Below are 16,131 nucleotides of genomic sequence, written 5' to 3'. Positions count from 1 at the left end.
AGTGATTGAGATACATTTTTTAACAAAATAATGCTGGATAGAAAAAAAGCTGGAGGAGTTGTTTCATTAGTAATTTATCAGAGTTTGATTGTTAATTATTATGATGCAATTTGTAAGTGTTCTTTGAATTTAAAAGAGTCAACATAGCTCAATGAATTGAGTGAGAATTTCTTTTCAAATATAATTTCGTTAAACCAGACCTTCCTGCTGCTTTTTTTCCAAGGTCTTTAAAATGGATACCCAATATTTACCTTGAGTTTAGTTTAATTACGTGCAGAAATTAGAAAGGAAAGTTTAATACATTAGTAATATAGTTATATATTCTTTCTGTTATTAATTGGTCATTTTTAGGGTAGTTAGACAATTTTAGAGAGATCATCTAGTCGTCCTCATTTTACTAGTGGCAGAATTGAATTTCAAGTTTGTTTGAGATAGTTAAATCTCAAAATTTAAATTATTGTATAAAAATGTTTAGATGATCTTATTTAGTTTTGCATGTAAGTTCTTAATACTTACCTGTTTTGAATAAATGTATTTTTAATCAACACTGAGTCCTGTCAACTATTCAGACCAAGCTTTATAAATAGCAATAAAAAATTAGAAATATTATAGACAATTTTGAAGGCATCTGAGGCAAACTTAAGGAATAATGTGATTCCTGAAATTCAAAACATTTGAACATAGTATTTTATGAGTTTTTTAAAGCATTAGTAAAGTATCACAACCCTTTTTATAAAGAAAATTTAAACTTATGTCACTGAAGACCAGTCGTAGGGGAAGTGGGACTTGTATGTTCTAAGGAAATATTTTAACATTGTTTGTATATATTAACAACTTGCAGTTTTGTCATGGAGATTCTGTTATTTGGTTGCAATTAGAATTTCTGGGATAATAACAGGTGTTATGTAGGAGGGAGGAAATTTACTGTAAGAATAGCAAATAGGTTTTGTGTACCTGTGATCTCTGGGAAGAAATGTAATTAATTGAATTGATGTTTGAAGTATACCAGATCATTATTCTTTGTACTAGAATCTATTATTAATAAGTATCTATCTTTGCTTTCACTTTTGTTTTTTTCCTTTTATCCTTTCTCTTTTTTTTTGTAGTACCACTGGGCTTGTACCATGTTCAGCAACACCAACAACTTTTGGGGACCTCAGAGCAGCCAATGGCCAAGGGCAACAACGACGCCGAATTACATCTGTCCAGCCACCTACAGGCCTCCAGGAATGGCTAAAAATGTTTCAGGTGACATATCTAAACATAGTACTTGAAATGCCTCACTTAATTGCTGCAAAATAAGGGATTATTCATCCATAAAAAAAGAAGGAAGCACTTTTACATACTACTATACTGTGGATGAACTTTGAAGTCATTCTGCCAGGTGAAAGAAGCCAGACACAAAAGGCCACATGTTGATTCTCTTTATATAAAATGTCCAGAATAGGCAAATCCATAGAGACAGAAAGTAGATTAATGGTTGTCCAACAATGCGGGGAGGAGAAGGACTTATTGCCAATAGGTACAGATTTTCCTTTTGGGGTGATGGAAGTGTTCTGGAATTGGATAGTGGCGATGGTTGCACAGCAAGGTGAATATACTGGGAAGCACTGAAGTATACACTTTAAAATGGTGAATGTTATGTGCTGTATATTTCAATTTAAAAATGCTATTAAAAACAAGGGAACTCAATTTTTGAGTGTCATAATTGAGAAAGTCCAATACTTATTTGTGTAACTGTACACTGACATTGTTTTTATTGCTTGTTAAATAATAAGACCTTCCTTCGTCTTCTCCTTTGTTTGAATTTCTGGGTTGTCTAGTTTTCTAAACTGCATTGCTTGTAAGTTAGGCATTTAAGAGTAATTTAAGAACCATACTAGCTAGAGTTAATACAGGTTATTTTCTTCAGTGCCATGCTTGTATATGGCTTACCAGGCTTGAATCCTGATTACTATATTTTAATAGTATTTATATTCTTTGGACATGTACAGGGAAGATGGGTTACAACCAAACCCTGAATATTATGAATTTTATAACCTAAGATAGTGATATTACATTGGTTTATCTCTTCTTCCAGTAAGATAATGCATATAAATCAAGTGTTTAGCAAAATACATGGCAAGGATTAAGTACTTACTCAATTATTCATTGCAAATAATAAATAATATAAATTATGTAAAGTAAAGATATCTGATATTAGCCTCCATAGTAATGTAAAATGAATATACTACCCTACCTCTGGCTGCATGAATGGTTAGGTATTTAATCAATGCATAAGGCAATAATCGTTGGTAAAGATGATACTTTACTTGAGTTTTAGTGTTTCAGATTTTTAAGGTGTTCACTTTGTAAACCCTAATATTTTAAATACCTAGATGAATATGAGATAAATGTGTCAATTTTTTTCTTCTGTAGGTAGAAAACTAACTTGGAGCAGTATTGCTTTTAAATGGATTTTTAAAATTGTTTTCTACCCTTCAGGTGATTTCTGCAAAACTAGGATAACCTTTGTTTGGTTGGTAACTGAAAGATTTAAGCCTTGTTCTCAACAGGGATTAGTTTTTCCCCTGGTTGAGACAAAAGTGTCTCAAGACATTTTTCATTTTTATAACTGAGGGGATGGGGCGCAGGACACTGCTGGCATCTAGTAAGTAGAGGCAATACAAAGAACGATCTCATGCCAAAGAATTATCCAGCCCAAAATGTCAATGGTACTAAAGAATCTGGGTTAGAGGAATGAAAGTTACATTTTATTGTTATTAAAATGTTATAAGCCACTGTAATTACAAAGAATTTTTTTTAAGTTTTCATTTTCATAGTCATTTGTTGATTAAACTTACCTTTTCCTCAGGGATTATTCCTACCCCTCCTCCTGAGTTATTTTGCCTCTGGTTCATGATGGTTTGTTAAATGTTAGTTGATTTTTATTTTTTCCTATGCACACCCTCAGAATTCTAAATTTTTAATTTTGTTCCATCCTTTTAAAAGGAAATTTATCCATCAATAAGAGGCGAAAATAAAACTCGGATACTTGTATAGCCTTAAAAAAATAATTTAAAGATTTTTATCATCTCTGATTAAGCCAAAGAGGTGGGAATATGGTTGTGTGTTGCCATGCTAACACATGCATGTAGTGTGAACAGCATATATCATTCTGATTTCATATCACATGATTTCACTGATTTCATATCATTTTTATAAGAAAATACCAATATGATTGAAAATTACATTATTAGCAATAGTTTTATCATTGTAGATAACCTCCAAAATGCTTATTTTATATGAAAAGGCTTATTTCTTTTCAGAAGGTAGTTCAGAGTAAGATTTGCTTTTTCTGTGGTAGGGCTCATTTTTTCCAACGTTTTGGAATACCTGAATATTCTTTGCTTGCTATCTAGGATATTTCTCAATTTTAAGGGGACTCTATAGTATTGATCTATAGGAAGAGGCATTTCAGCTTTATTTTAGTCAGGATATTTTAGAGAGTTCATTGTACACCGTTTGCTTGTTTAGCTAGCTCATGCTTTTTAAATAAAATGTCCAAATGTTACCACATACTGTATTTCATCAAATCTGAGACACCATAGTTTTTTTAGATGCATTCCAATTTCAGAAATGTTAATGTGAAAAAAAAAACTTTATTCAATAAGCCGAAGAATGTTAGACTAGCTTTTGGTCCTGTTAAAGGAGTAGGTGCAGTGAAGAAAACGTGTTCTTAGTTAACAGGAATAGCATGTGGAATTACCCCTGCAGGTATAGTATTATATATATTTTTTTCAGATAAATATTCTGTGGCAAAGAAATCTGTAGCAACGAAAGGTCAACTAGACAGGTAGATCAGGACCTTCATCTTTTGAGTACCATGTCTGTCTCTGACACACCCGAGGCCTCATTGTTGTACACTGCCCTTTATTTTCAGGGCTGGTCCCAGAGTAACTAGAAATGATTCACTTGCCTAAAGGCTTACAGTGCTTTAATGTCTAACTTGTAGAGATACAATTTCATAATAAAGTGGGAAGTCATGAGTTGACCTATGTGAGAGAGTTGAGGGATAATTAAACTGGCATGATTTCTACAAATATGCTGTGGGGGCATTTCATGATGACTTTTCTGTTGCATAATAAGCAGTATGGGAGAGCTTGTCCCCTTACTGTTCTGCTATTGCTCGTAAGGCAGTGATACAGCATTGTTTTGGTCCAGTTCCATCTATTCTGACAAAGTACTCTGTACTCTGTTTATAAATTGAGTATGAACAAATGATATTCCATTTTGCATAAAAGAGGAATGAAACAGAATGCCACTGGAAAATAGAAATGCAAATTAAAGACAAAAACCAAAAAAAAATAGAAATTTTATACCATTTGAATTTTCAGTAGCCATCGATCCACTTTGTATGGCAGTCAGATTGATGCTTCAGATTAATTTAGGGAAAGCGAGTTGGTCATTTGTTTGGCTTGTTTATATCATTCAGGTGCTAATAAATGGTTTTTTGCTTAAAATTTTCAGACTAGGTAAAGACATTAATTACATGAACATTATTTTATATTGAAATTTGTATTCAGAAGCATCTTGAGAACAGCACAGATGACTTAGAAGGACAAGTTCTTAGTTCGAATTTTGACATTGTCTCTTAAAAACAATAATTTCATTAATATATAACCATTCTTGCCTTTATTTTCACACTCTATAAAACACATAACATTAAAAAGTTGTCAAAGGGGAGAAAACATGTACATCTGCTTAAAGTTATACTTGGAAATATATTGGAGACTCAATAAATGTTAGTTTCTTCCCTTGGTCGAGAAATAATCTTAGTGGACCTCAGAAATTTTCTCAGATCTAAAAAGGGACTGTTAACACTAGCTTCACAGTATTGCTATGAGGATCAAAGACAAAGTGATATGGAAGAACTTTAACCTTACACAAATGTCATTAGCTTTACATTATTTTAATTAAAGCATATTGGAATTAAGCTATTTATGTACTTTGAAAAGATGTTATACTAAAAATATTTTAAAATGATAAGTATAAAATACATGTGTTTTGATATTAAAAATGGAGAAAAAACTTCTCCTTTGAAAGATTTAATTAGGTTTCATGGGAACTCTTAGAAATTGTACATGTTCTCAAACCTACTTTATTTACATCTTATTCGCTAGTCAACAAAAGATTAAAACCTACAGGATAGTGCCAAAAATTGAATTTATTATTACTTTGAAATTGTATTTGGGACATGTGATTTAAAAACCTTGTTTTGTGTGAAAGACTTGAAGAAAGTCATGTATTTAGCTAGAGAAGACCAGGAGAAAATGTGATGTCTGTTTTTAGTATTTTAACGACTTTTGTGTAAAAGTAGGAAAAGACTCATTCTTGGTTTCTTCAGAAAGTAAAACCTGAATCATGTTCTTTGAGTCAGATTTTGGTATTAAGTTAAACTTAACAATTAGAACTGGCCCACAGTAGAATGGGAGATAATAAGTTACTCGAATCCTGGGACTGTTCAAGCAGACTGGATAACCATGTGCTAGAGGTGCTAGAGAAGTGAGTTCTTTACCACATGAAATTCAGGTGCAGTACTACCCAAGGTCATAAAACAGTCTATCTAATTGGGACACTAAAGATCATCCAGACCAGTGGTTCCCAAATGCTGCTTTATGAATCATCTACATCAACACTGGATGAGTTGCTTATTTAAAAAATAAAATGTCTTCAGCTGCTGAATCAGACTATCTGCTGGTGGGTTCTACAACTCAGTAATTCTTGCTATCCTTGATTGGCATTTGGGAACCACTGGCCTGGATCAAGCCTCTCACTTGTGTAGGTGGGTTCTCTGAGACTCAGACTCATTAAGAGACTTCCATGTTGTTCTACAGTGGGTTTCCTGCTGAAGCCCAAGCTCTTGATTGCAGTTTAGTGCTCCTTCTACTCTTCTCTACTACCTCTGTGCTCTAATTTACCTGAAATAAAACACCACTTCCATGGGGAATTTTCAAATTTGCATTTGCAATTTTGTCCTTAAATTAAAATTTGCTTCTGAACCTGGAATGTTTTTCCTCTCCCTTTCAATGTTCCAATGTGACTACCATGAAAGGCCAAAGGAAGTACTTTTTTTTTCTCTTTTCTGAGACAACCACTTTTCAAGTAGCAGTAAAATAATAATTAAAAGAATTATCCAACACTCTGCTTTTGTAGATAAACTAAGGCCTGAAGAGGTTAAATTGTAACCTAATTATAATGACAGTATCTCCTAAAATTATTTCCTGATCCCCAATTCAGTTATCTCTCAACTATTCTTCGTTAATTGTTGTTGTAGGTTGTTATTTCATATACATACGCATGCGCATGCGTGCACACACACACACGTAGATAGTCATTAGCTGCAAGGTTTTCATGTTAATGTATATGTCCCTTGCTGCTAAATTGTATATTTACAAAATTTGAAACCACTCTTGGAGCCAGAATAAGCAAGCAAGTCCTAGTGATACCATCAAATATAAAGAATAGAAACACTCTCTAGAGATAGAGTTGAGATGATAGCATTAATCTAGAGATAGTATTTCCTGATTCTTTTGGGATTCATTTATTTTTTCAGTAAATATTTATTAAGCACCTTTTCTGTGCTAGGCCCTACTTGGGTGTGATATGCAATAGTGAATAAAACAGACAAAAAGCCCTTTTTCATGAAACCTACATTCTAGTCAGAAGAGGATGAGGTGGATGAGTTTGGAACTGGTTGCAATTTTAGAGAGGTTGCTCAGGGAAGGAAGTAAGGAAGCAAGGCATGTGGGTATCTAGGAAAACAATGTTCCAAGGAACAGCAAGGAAAGATGCTGTGAAGCTGAGTGTGCCTGGAGTGTTTACAGCACAGAAAGAGTGTGTATGGCAGAGCAGAGTAAATAAGAGGAAAAGTAATGAGAAAGTAGTATGTTGTAGGCCAACCTAAGGACTGATTTCTACTTTGGGTGAAATGGAAAGCCATTAGAAGGTTTTAAGAAGGTTTAAGACTTTCTAACAGTAGCACTGAGTATAGTGTGGAGAATAGAACGAAGAGCCAAGGGTAGAAAGCTGGAAGACCGGCCGGGCGCGGTGGCTCACGCTTGTAATCCCAGCACTTTGGGAGGCCGAGGTGGGCCGATCATGAGGTCAGGAGATCGAGACCACGATGAAACCCCGTCTCTACTAAAAATACAAAAAATTAGCCGGGCGTGGTGGCGGGTGCCTGTAGTCCCAGCTACTCGGGAGGCTGAGGCAGGAGAATGGCATGAACCCGGGAGGCGGAGCTTGCAGTGAGCCGAGATTGTGCCACTGCACTCCAGCCTGGGCGATGGAGCGAGACTCCGTCTCAAAAAAAAAAAAAAAAAAAAAAGCTGGAAGACCACTTAGGGAGTTACAGGAATAATCTAGGTGACACATACTGGTAGCTCAATCCAGTGTAGTAATAGTCAGATTGTGGATATATTTTAAAGTTTAAGGCTATGAGTTCATTTGGATCAAAACCATCTGATGGTGAAAGAGAGGGAGGAGTCAGGAATGACCAAAGACTTCTTGGCCTGAGTAACTAGTAAAATAGAGTTTATTTTACTGAAATGAGGAAGACTGTGGAAGTACAGATTTGGAGAGAAAGATCATAGACATGTTAAGTTTCAATTACATATCCAAAAATAGATGTTGAAAAAGCAACAACATATACAGTTCTGGAGTTCAGGAAGGACTCCAGGCTGGAGAGAGGAAAGCTGTTTTTATGGTCCAGATCTTTGTTTAGAATCACCAAGGAGATGTGATTTTAAACAATAGGACAGTTGAATATGTGTGGTCAGTGGAAACAGTCTCATTTTCTTTTGCTACTCATCTTTATCAGTGGTATACTTTTTTTTTTTTTTTTTTTTTTTGAGATGGAATTTCGCTCTGTCGCCCAGGCTGGAGTGCAGTGGCGCGATCTCTGCTCACTGCAAGCTCCTCCTCCCGGGTTCACGCCATTCTCCTACATCAGCCTCCCGAGTAGCTGGGACTACAGGCGCCTGCCACAACGCCTGGCTAATTTTTTTAATACTTTTAGTAGAGATGGGGTTTCACCGTGTTAGCCAGGATGGTCTCGATCTCCTGACCTCATGATCTGCCCGCCTTGGCCTCCCAGATTGATGGGATTACAGGCTTGAGCCACCACGCCCGGCCTATCGGTGGTATACTTTTTAATAAAATAACATGAAGTAACATCTGCTGAGTGTATAGATAATTTAAATTGAGACATTTTAAATTGTCTTCGATTCTTATTAAAGATTCTTTAAAACAAAATAAAAATACATTGTTTCTAATATTGTTTAAAGTCTTAGATATGTTTTGTTATACAGGCATAATTTTTTTCCATGTACTTTTTCTTAAATATATGGAAATTTCTGACACAGTTTCAAATACTTAGCTAAGGTCTGAATTAGTTGTTTATCATCTGTTCATCTGTCCTGTCTTCTTTAATTTCTACACCCTGTCCTCCAAAAGCCTTGATAAAAGATATGTCTCATATATTAGCTTTATTTTTTATTTTTTATTTTTTGAGACAAAGCCTCGCTCTGTCATCTAGGCTGGAGTGCAGTGGCGTCATCATAGCTCATTGCAGACTTGACCTCCTGCCACAGCCCCCTGAGTAGCTGGGACTACAGGCGCATTCCACCATGCCTGGCTGATTTCTAATTTTTTTGTAGAGACGGGGTCTCGTTATGTTGCCAGGCTGATCTCAAATTCCTGAGCTCCAGTGATCCTCCTGCCTCTGCCTCCCAAAACTGCTGGGATTACAAGGCATGAGCCAATGCACCTGGCCTAAAGCTACATTTTAATCAAGTCAGCATAGTTATCCATCACTCAAAATGAGCATGTCCTTATATTAGTGTCCATGCATTGTCTATGATGTAGATGGAGAGGAATAGCATATTATCAAAACCCACCTCAAATCCTGTGAGGGATGTGAATCAATAAATTAATGAGTTTGTTCTGTTGATACCAAATGGAGAGAGATGAGTGGAGATTGATCACTATCAGTTATGTCAAAGAGGTAAGTTTTAAACCAGTGTTTGAAGTTACGTGAGAGAAACCAAACAAGATAATTAAACTTCAAACTAACTGCTTTTAATTGGTCACATGTGTACATATACATGTTTATGAGTATTTTACATTTCTTTGTATAATAAATCCCCTGACCAAAAAAGGTACAATGTAAGACTCAAGGTGAATGTTCTGGATACATGTATTTGTAGAAGCAAAAGGAAGGGACACAACTGGTTGGAACCTGTATTTCCTTAACATTAGGTGGTAAAATGGAATATACTATGGAAATAAATACCATTGAAATGTTTTATGGTATTGCCAATTTAATACATACTTTGTGATAAGAAAGAAGAGAAGAAGTTCATTGTAGATTCCACAGGGGTAAATACTTTAAAAAGTATTCCAAATACAGCTCCTCATATCCTTAATATATCCAGTCAGTTATTATATATTTCATGTCTTGGATCAGGTTTTCTTGTTTGGACAAGAAATCGAATGACAAAATCCAGATCTTTTTAGCTGAAAACCTCACCTATTCTCTATTCACCCACTTCTAAAGTGGACACAATAATTCTTAAAATGGTACTTAAATCAGTATAGATTTGCAGAAACAAAGGCCTGCTTAAGAATGTTCTTTCATTTAAGTATTATGAGGTTAATTAAATGTGTGAAATTGTAACATTTTGAATTATTCACATGGCATTTTAGTTTTTCCTTTTAAGAACCATGGCTTTTCTGTGCAGGTGTTCTTCACTGGGATGATGTTTTAAGATAATACCCTGATGTCATTTAAAGGAACTCTTATTTCTGAAGCATAATTGTGTGTTTTTGTGTTTTTATGGTGTATCTCTTTCTTATCCTCTTTTGGCCTTTGTTTATATTCTGATTTTACCACTATCAGCTACTATTTTCTGTTGTTTATTGTTTTTATTGTTCTGTTTTCTATTGTGTATTTGTTTTCACATAACAAATCAAAGCCTGTTTAATTTGTGGAAGACAGTTGTCAAATGTGTAATATATCCAGTTACTAATTTTTCTCTGAACGATGCTGCTCATCTCCTTTCAGATGAGTGCCTTATTAAAACCATCTAATTTTATGGTGCTTACTAGAAAGAATGTAGAGAAATTGTCAAAATTTTCTATTATTTACTCAGTAACCCAAAATGGTATTTCTGGAATAAAATTTTGGATAGTCAGTTAGTGACTTGGTGGTAGATGAACATATAACTATTATAATAATGTAATGAAAAAAATTTTCTGTCAAACATGATTTTTTTTAAACCTTTTACAAAATAAAAGTGGTTGGTAAGCGATGAAATTAAATGCCTTCTTCAATGCCTTGTGGAAAAAATGTCACTATAAGGAGCCACTTTTTATGCAATTCTACCTTGTTCAGCTATGGTTGTGTGTAGATGTGAGTTTTCCTTTATAAGCCTGTAATTTGGGACATCTGTTAAAACAATAAAAATTTCTAATTCTCTTTGATAGAGCTGGAGTGGACCAGAGAAATTGCTTGCTTTAGATGAACTCATTGATAGTTGTGAACCAACACAAGTAAAACATATGATGCAAGTGATAGAACCCCAGTTTCAACGAGACTTCATTTCATTGCTCCCTAAAGAGGTAAAGATTATCAATTACATTCTTCATTGGGTGTTATTTGAATATATAACTCAACAGCTACCACCTTTAAACATTGTCATGCTAATTATAGTATTCAGTATTGTCAGTTTGACACTCTTAATTAGTGGTAAAGAGGGCTGTAAATTGATAAATTGCCATGACTTAATAATGTAATTGCCAGATTAAAGTATGCACGTGGACTAAGTAACTCCTTTCCACTACTTGAATAAGTCATATATGTGAGAGTAACTATTGAGTTTCACTAATTTGATTATTTATTTACCAAGATTTTTTTGCCAAGTTATTTGAAGCCCAACCTTTAGTTATCTTGGTATATTCATGGTAGTAGATTTTTTAAAATTCTGACCATATTAAAATAGCAATATTTTTTCTCTTATTTTATTGTATATCGTAAGTCCCTTCAAGACCAATAGTTTTATGATTCTATTGAATTCTAGTTCTCTGTTACTTACATTGTGTAATTATTTTAAATACAAATATTATAATTTCACATGTGTATATTTTTCTAATCATTCTCCTCCCCATCTCCATTACACAAATAATAGATTTCCCATACTAATTACATGCTAACAGCACTTCTTTGGGAATTATTTATGCCTATTTCTTTTTATATTTTTATGTAAGCTGAAACTATCATAGACTGATTATATGGGCATTCATAACTATAAGGCATAGTTTAGATATAGTGCCTTTATTGATATTATAGACCTAGTAATTTTGTCATTGAACAGAAATAATATAACATTAAATAATCAGCATCACCATGATTTATATTTTCATAAGTAATATGTATATGCCACTAGTTATATGTCAGCTAAGAAGACAATATAAAATACTAATATACCATTTCAAATGATCCTGAAACTTCAAGTTTGAACAGAAAAAAGTCATTTTTTAAGATTATCATTCAAGATGTCCTAATGGTGTTAAAGGTAGTCCCAATTAGAATTGCACATTGGATATGAATAAAATAGTTGTATCAAATTTAATGCGTGGAACTAAGCATAACTCCAGAGAAAAGCAAAGTGGAGAAAATCTCTTCTTCCTGAAATGTGTTTTCTACTGAGTGCTTTTTAAAAATGACTTTGGCCCAGAAGAAAATTTTTATTTTTGCTAGCTCATTCTAAAACTGAATCCTTTGAATAGATTTGGCTTTTGAAAGTGACGTCAGCTCTCTTTGCTTCCAGAAGGGCATTAATAATGGGAAACACTTACATAAGTATTTGACTGAAAGTGATTTTATTCACCTTTGATATATTCTCTGTAGTTTACTTAGTGATATCCTCCGTATTTTAGAGGGTATCATTTTTGTTAAAATGCAGGCTTTCTTATAGTCTCATTTTTTCTCTTATTTCTAATAATGGTGAGGTTTTTGGTTTGTTTTGCTTTATTTGAATTTCCATAATAACTTCTTAACAGACAAAATGTTGTTTAAGATCAGAATATGAAAGTATTTTGAAAAATCTAAGAATTAAAAACAAATAATCAATAACCAGGGTAAATCCAATAAAGATTCTCTCAGTTTAAGTGTTCTTTTAAAGACTGCCTGGGGAAAAATAAGTGAAATTAGTTAGATAGGAGACTAAGGGAGAGCCTTGGTTTAGCATATCATCTCTGTTTCCCTCTTGTTTTCAACTACCAGGAAAAAAATTTCCTATTTTGAAAAATGCTTTATTGTCTATGTGGATAAATAATGGTATAGAAAACATTATCTTCTCGGAAACAAAGTATTATTATTTAAAACATTATTACCTTCTTGTTGGGAAATGGACTTATTTTTCTTATAATTCCTTTGGACATATCTCAAAACTGTTTACAAGCATTTACTTATTAATCTCAAAAAGCTTGACAGAAGTCTCACTAATTTCACATGAGAGGCTTGTGATGAATAGCATTGTCTTTATTTTATAAGTGAATACCAAGAAAATCATAATCATTTAGTAGATGATCTAGAGCGAAACCTGAAATTCTTAATAGAGGATTAGCCAACATTAAAAAAAATTTTTTTTTCCTTGACTAGTTTAATCTACTGAAATATAGCAAGTCTGGGAAAATATTGGCTACCTTTTAAGTGCAATGTGGTTGTCTTTTATATAGGTTATAGAGAAAAATAAAAAAAAGCAATTCTTACAGATTTGGACAAGGAAAAGGTAATTATCTGAAATAGGTTTCAATTCAAGAGCTTTTCTCTGGCAGAAGTGATCTTTAGGAAGAAATACTAATCTGGGTTTTACCCTTAAAACAAATGAATAGAAAGCAGCATTAACTGGACCATTTAACTTGGCTATAAGAAACCCATAACTCCCTAACATAGTGGTTGGACAGACAGAGTCTCACTCTGTTGCCCAGGCTGGGATGCAGTGGAATGATCATAGCTCACTGCAGCCTCAAACTCCTAGGCTCAAACGATTCTCCTACCTTAGCCTCTTGAGGAGCTAGGACTACAGGCATGTGCCACCACACTTGGGTAATTTTTTTGCGAGGTGGGGGTGGTGGTAGGGGGGGATGTCCCTTTTATGAGAGTACTAATTCCATTCATGAGGACTCCAACCTCATGACCTAATTATTTTCCAAACACCTAACTTCCTAATACCATCACATTGAGGGTTAGGGTTTCAACAGAAATTTGAGGGAATATGGACATTCAGTCCCTTTTAGAGCCCTACATGACAAAACCTTGCCTCCTTTGAGGGAACTGGTATACTTCCTCCTCATAATACATAGTAAGAATCATGCAACTAATTGCTATTCTCTTTTTGGCTTGGCAGTTTAATTCAAAACCTTGTAAGACATAACCTTGTTGACAGCATATTTATGCTCTACTTTTTCTCTAGTTTAAACCACCTTTTCTGATTTTTAAATTCATATTTTTTTGTTTTGCTTTGTGTATTTTCTGTATTGCTTAGATGTTTTGATGGAACTGGCTAGATGTAAATAGGCAAACTTTTAATAAGTTGAAGTTCTTGGTTGAGTTAGTGTCTTCACTGCTTTTAAGGAAAGTGTGCCAGTAACCTGTAGAGTTAGCACTTCAACTTTCTTTAGTGCCTTAGTATTTCTCTATGTTTCTCTTTAATGCACTGGACTAGATGATCTCATAATCACTATTAATGCTGGAAATTTTACCTGGTGATTTGGGGATGTACTTTTGAAATCTAAGCTGTTCTGGATTTGTTGTTTCCTAGTCTTTAAGATCCATTGACTATTTCTGTAAATTACCTGGTTTCTACTTCAGTTAGATAACTAAAGCAAAGAAAAGAATAGACTTTTTCTGTTTTTAGATAAATATCTTGGTCATTAATTACCATCTCTTTTGCACAAATATTTTTGTGCCTGATAGCTTCTATGTTAAATTACAATTCCACATAGATTAGTAATGGTAACATCACATTACTGCTATACTGACACAAAGCGAACTTGCCTAGGCTTTGATTGATTGGTAATTCCCAAATTAAGTGGCTTTTGGAGTATCTGTTAAGTACAATATTGAGATTATATATTTGTGAGTATTGTTGAATATAGTTACACCTTTTTATTTTAAATGACTCAGCTTCTCTACATAATACTGGTCTTCTCTGATATACCAAAAGTAATTATTTAACAAAAAGTTTTTCACTATCATTCATCAGTAGTAGTATTAAACTGAATACTGCCTGGTTGGAGTATTTTGTATATTGAATATACTCAATAAATATGTAATTAATGATGAGTTGTTGTTGTTGTTGAGACAGAATCTTGGTCTGTCGCCTGGGCTGGAGTGCAACGACGTCATCTTGGCTCACTGCAACCTCCACCTGCTGGGTTCAAGTGATTCTTATGCCTCAGCCTCTTGAGTAACTGGGATTATAAGCGTGCACCACCACACCTGGCTAATTTTTGTATTTTTAGTAGAGATGGGGTTTCACCATGTTGATCAAGCTGGTGTCGAACTCCTGGCCTCAAGTGGTCCACCCACCTCGGCCTCCCAAAGTGCTGGTATTACAGGAGTGAGCCACCACACCCAGCCCATGATGAATTCCTTATATATGCAAAGTCATTGGGAAAGCATAATTTACATTATATTATTTACATTTAGCATCAAAAAATAATTAAAATTGTGCTTTTACTCCCTATATGACCCTTGACCCTTTAACGGATAATTTGTTTTAGTTCTTGTCATTTAGTTCATATGAAAACTGAATTTAATTGCTCTATTTAAATTGTTTTGCCTAGTATCATAATTTAAAATTTTATGTGATATGTGAGACTACTTGAATAATCAGAGGCTATAATTCCCATTCTTTCTTTTTTTTTCTGTTTATTTTTCCTTTTTATTTGAACTGACACACTGAAAAAAAATTAATAGTTTACAAGTATTATAAACAAAATTTTTAAATCAGTGGTATACCAAAGGTTTAGCTCAAATATACAACTCTTATGTGGCCCATCAAGAAGATCCTTATAAGTAATGTAAGGTAATCAGAACTCAATTACTTTTATATGTCTATGGAATGGTTTAATAATTGTCCTCCTTTGTCATTTACAGTCAAGGATGTGTTTCAAAAGTTCATTACGATAATAAACACTTTGATTTGAAGACTGTTAATTATGATATATATCTATCAGAAATGATCTGAAGTCATACCACACAGAATATATAGAAATCTCATTTCTTATCTGTCAGGCAAGCATTTAGGTCCTATCTTCGGTGAATTTACATTGTAGTAGGATAGAGAACAAAGTTAAACAACTAATAACATTTTTAAAAAAAATTGAGTTGAGGCTCACAGAGCAAAGGCAAGAGCAGAGACAGAGAGGTTTAATAAGTAGTCCTTGAAGAGGTAAAGAGTTAGTAGAGTGAAGTTCATAAAAACCGTAAGGTGTGTGTGTGTTTTTTATCTTGTATATATTTGTTAGGACTGAAGTTACTGCCTTTCGTAATTTTAGAAATCAGAGTGCAGAATTATATTTATCAACTATTCCATCCTGTGGAGAATAATTAACTTATTATATAATATATATATTTATTTAAATGTGGGTATTATACTATGCATTTTTTTCTTAGTTGGCACTCTATGTGCTTTCATTCCTGGAACCCAAAGACCTGCTACAAGCGGCTCAGACGTGTCGCTACTGGAGAATTTTGGCTGAAGACAACCTTCTCTGGAGAGAGAAATGCAAAGAAGAGGGTAAGGTTCAAAATTGCATAGAGAATATGTTTGTACTTTGAAAAGCAGAATGATTCTGAAAACAAGTAGAAAAAAATAAAAATAATATTCAGCTACTTATGATAAAATCCACAGATTATTCTACACATTCAAATGAGCCGAATCTTAACAGCTAACCCCTTTAACAAGCAATATAACTAATAGCAAAACAATGAAAAAGTCAAGATGAGGATGATTTAAAGGAAACCCCGAAATTACATTTCCAATTAAATATCCAAATATTTAGTATTAATTCATTTTTTTC

General features: G+C 33.9%; 1 protein-coding gene across 9 annotated transcripts in view; it reads left to right on the top strand.

The window, feature by feature from the left end:
* Nucleotides 1–16,131, top strand: part of FBXW7 (F-box and WD repeat domain containing 7) — a 224,941-nt gene that overhangs the window by 186,460 nt on the left and 22,350 nt on the right. For all 9 annotated transcript variants that reach the window (XM_032148323.2, XM_058436825.1, XM_032148312.2 and 6 more), the window contains 3 exons: nt 1,107–1,248; nt 10,528–10,662; nt 15,725–15,848. In XM_032148323.2, coding sequence (XP_032004214.1) covers nt 1,107–1,248; nt 10,528–10,662; nt 15,725–15,848 — 401 coding nt within the window. The remainder of the gene's footprint in view (nt 1–1,106; nt 1,249–10,527; nt 10,663–15,724; nt 15,849–16,131) is intronic.

Source organism: Hylobates moloch, unplaced genomic scaffold, assembly GCF_009828535.3.
Source record: "Hylobates moloch isolate HMO894 unplaced genomic scaffold, HMol_V3 SCAFFOLD_3, whole genome shotgun sequence".
NCBI classification, from domain to species: Eukaryota; Metazoa; Chordata; class Mammalia; order Primates; family Hylobatidae; genus Hylobates; species Hylobates moloch.
This window is presented reverse-complemented; position numbering and strand designations above follow the sequence as displayed.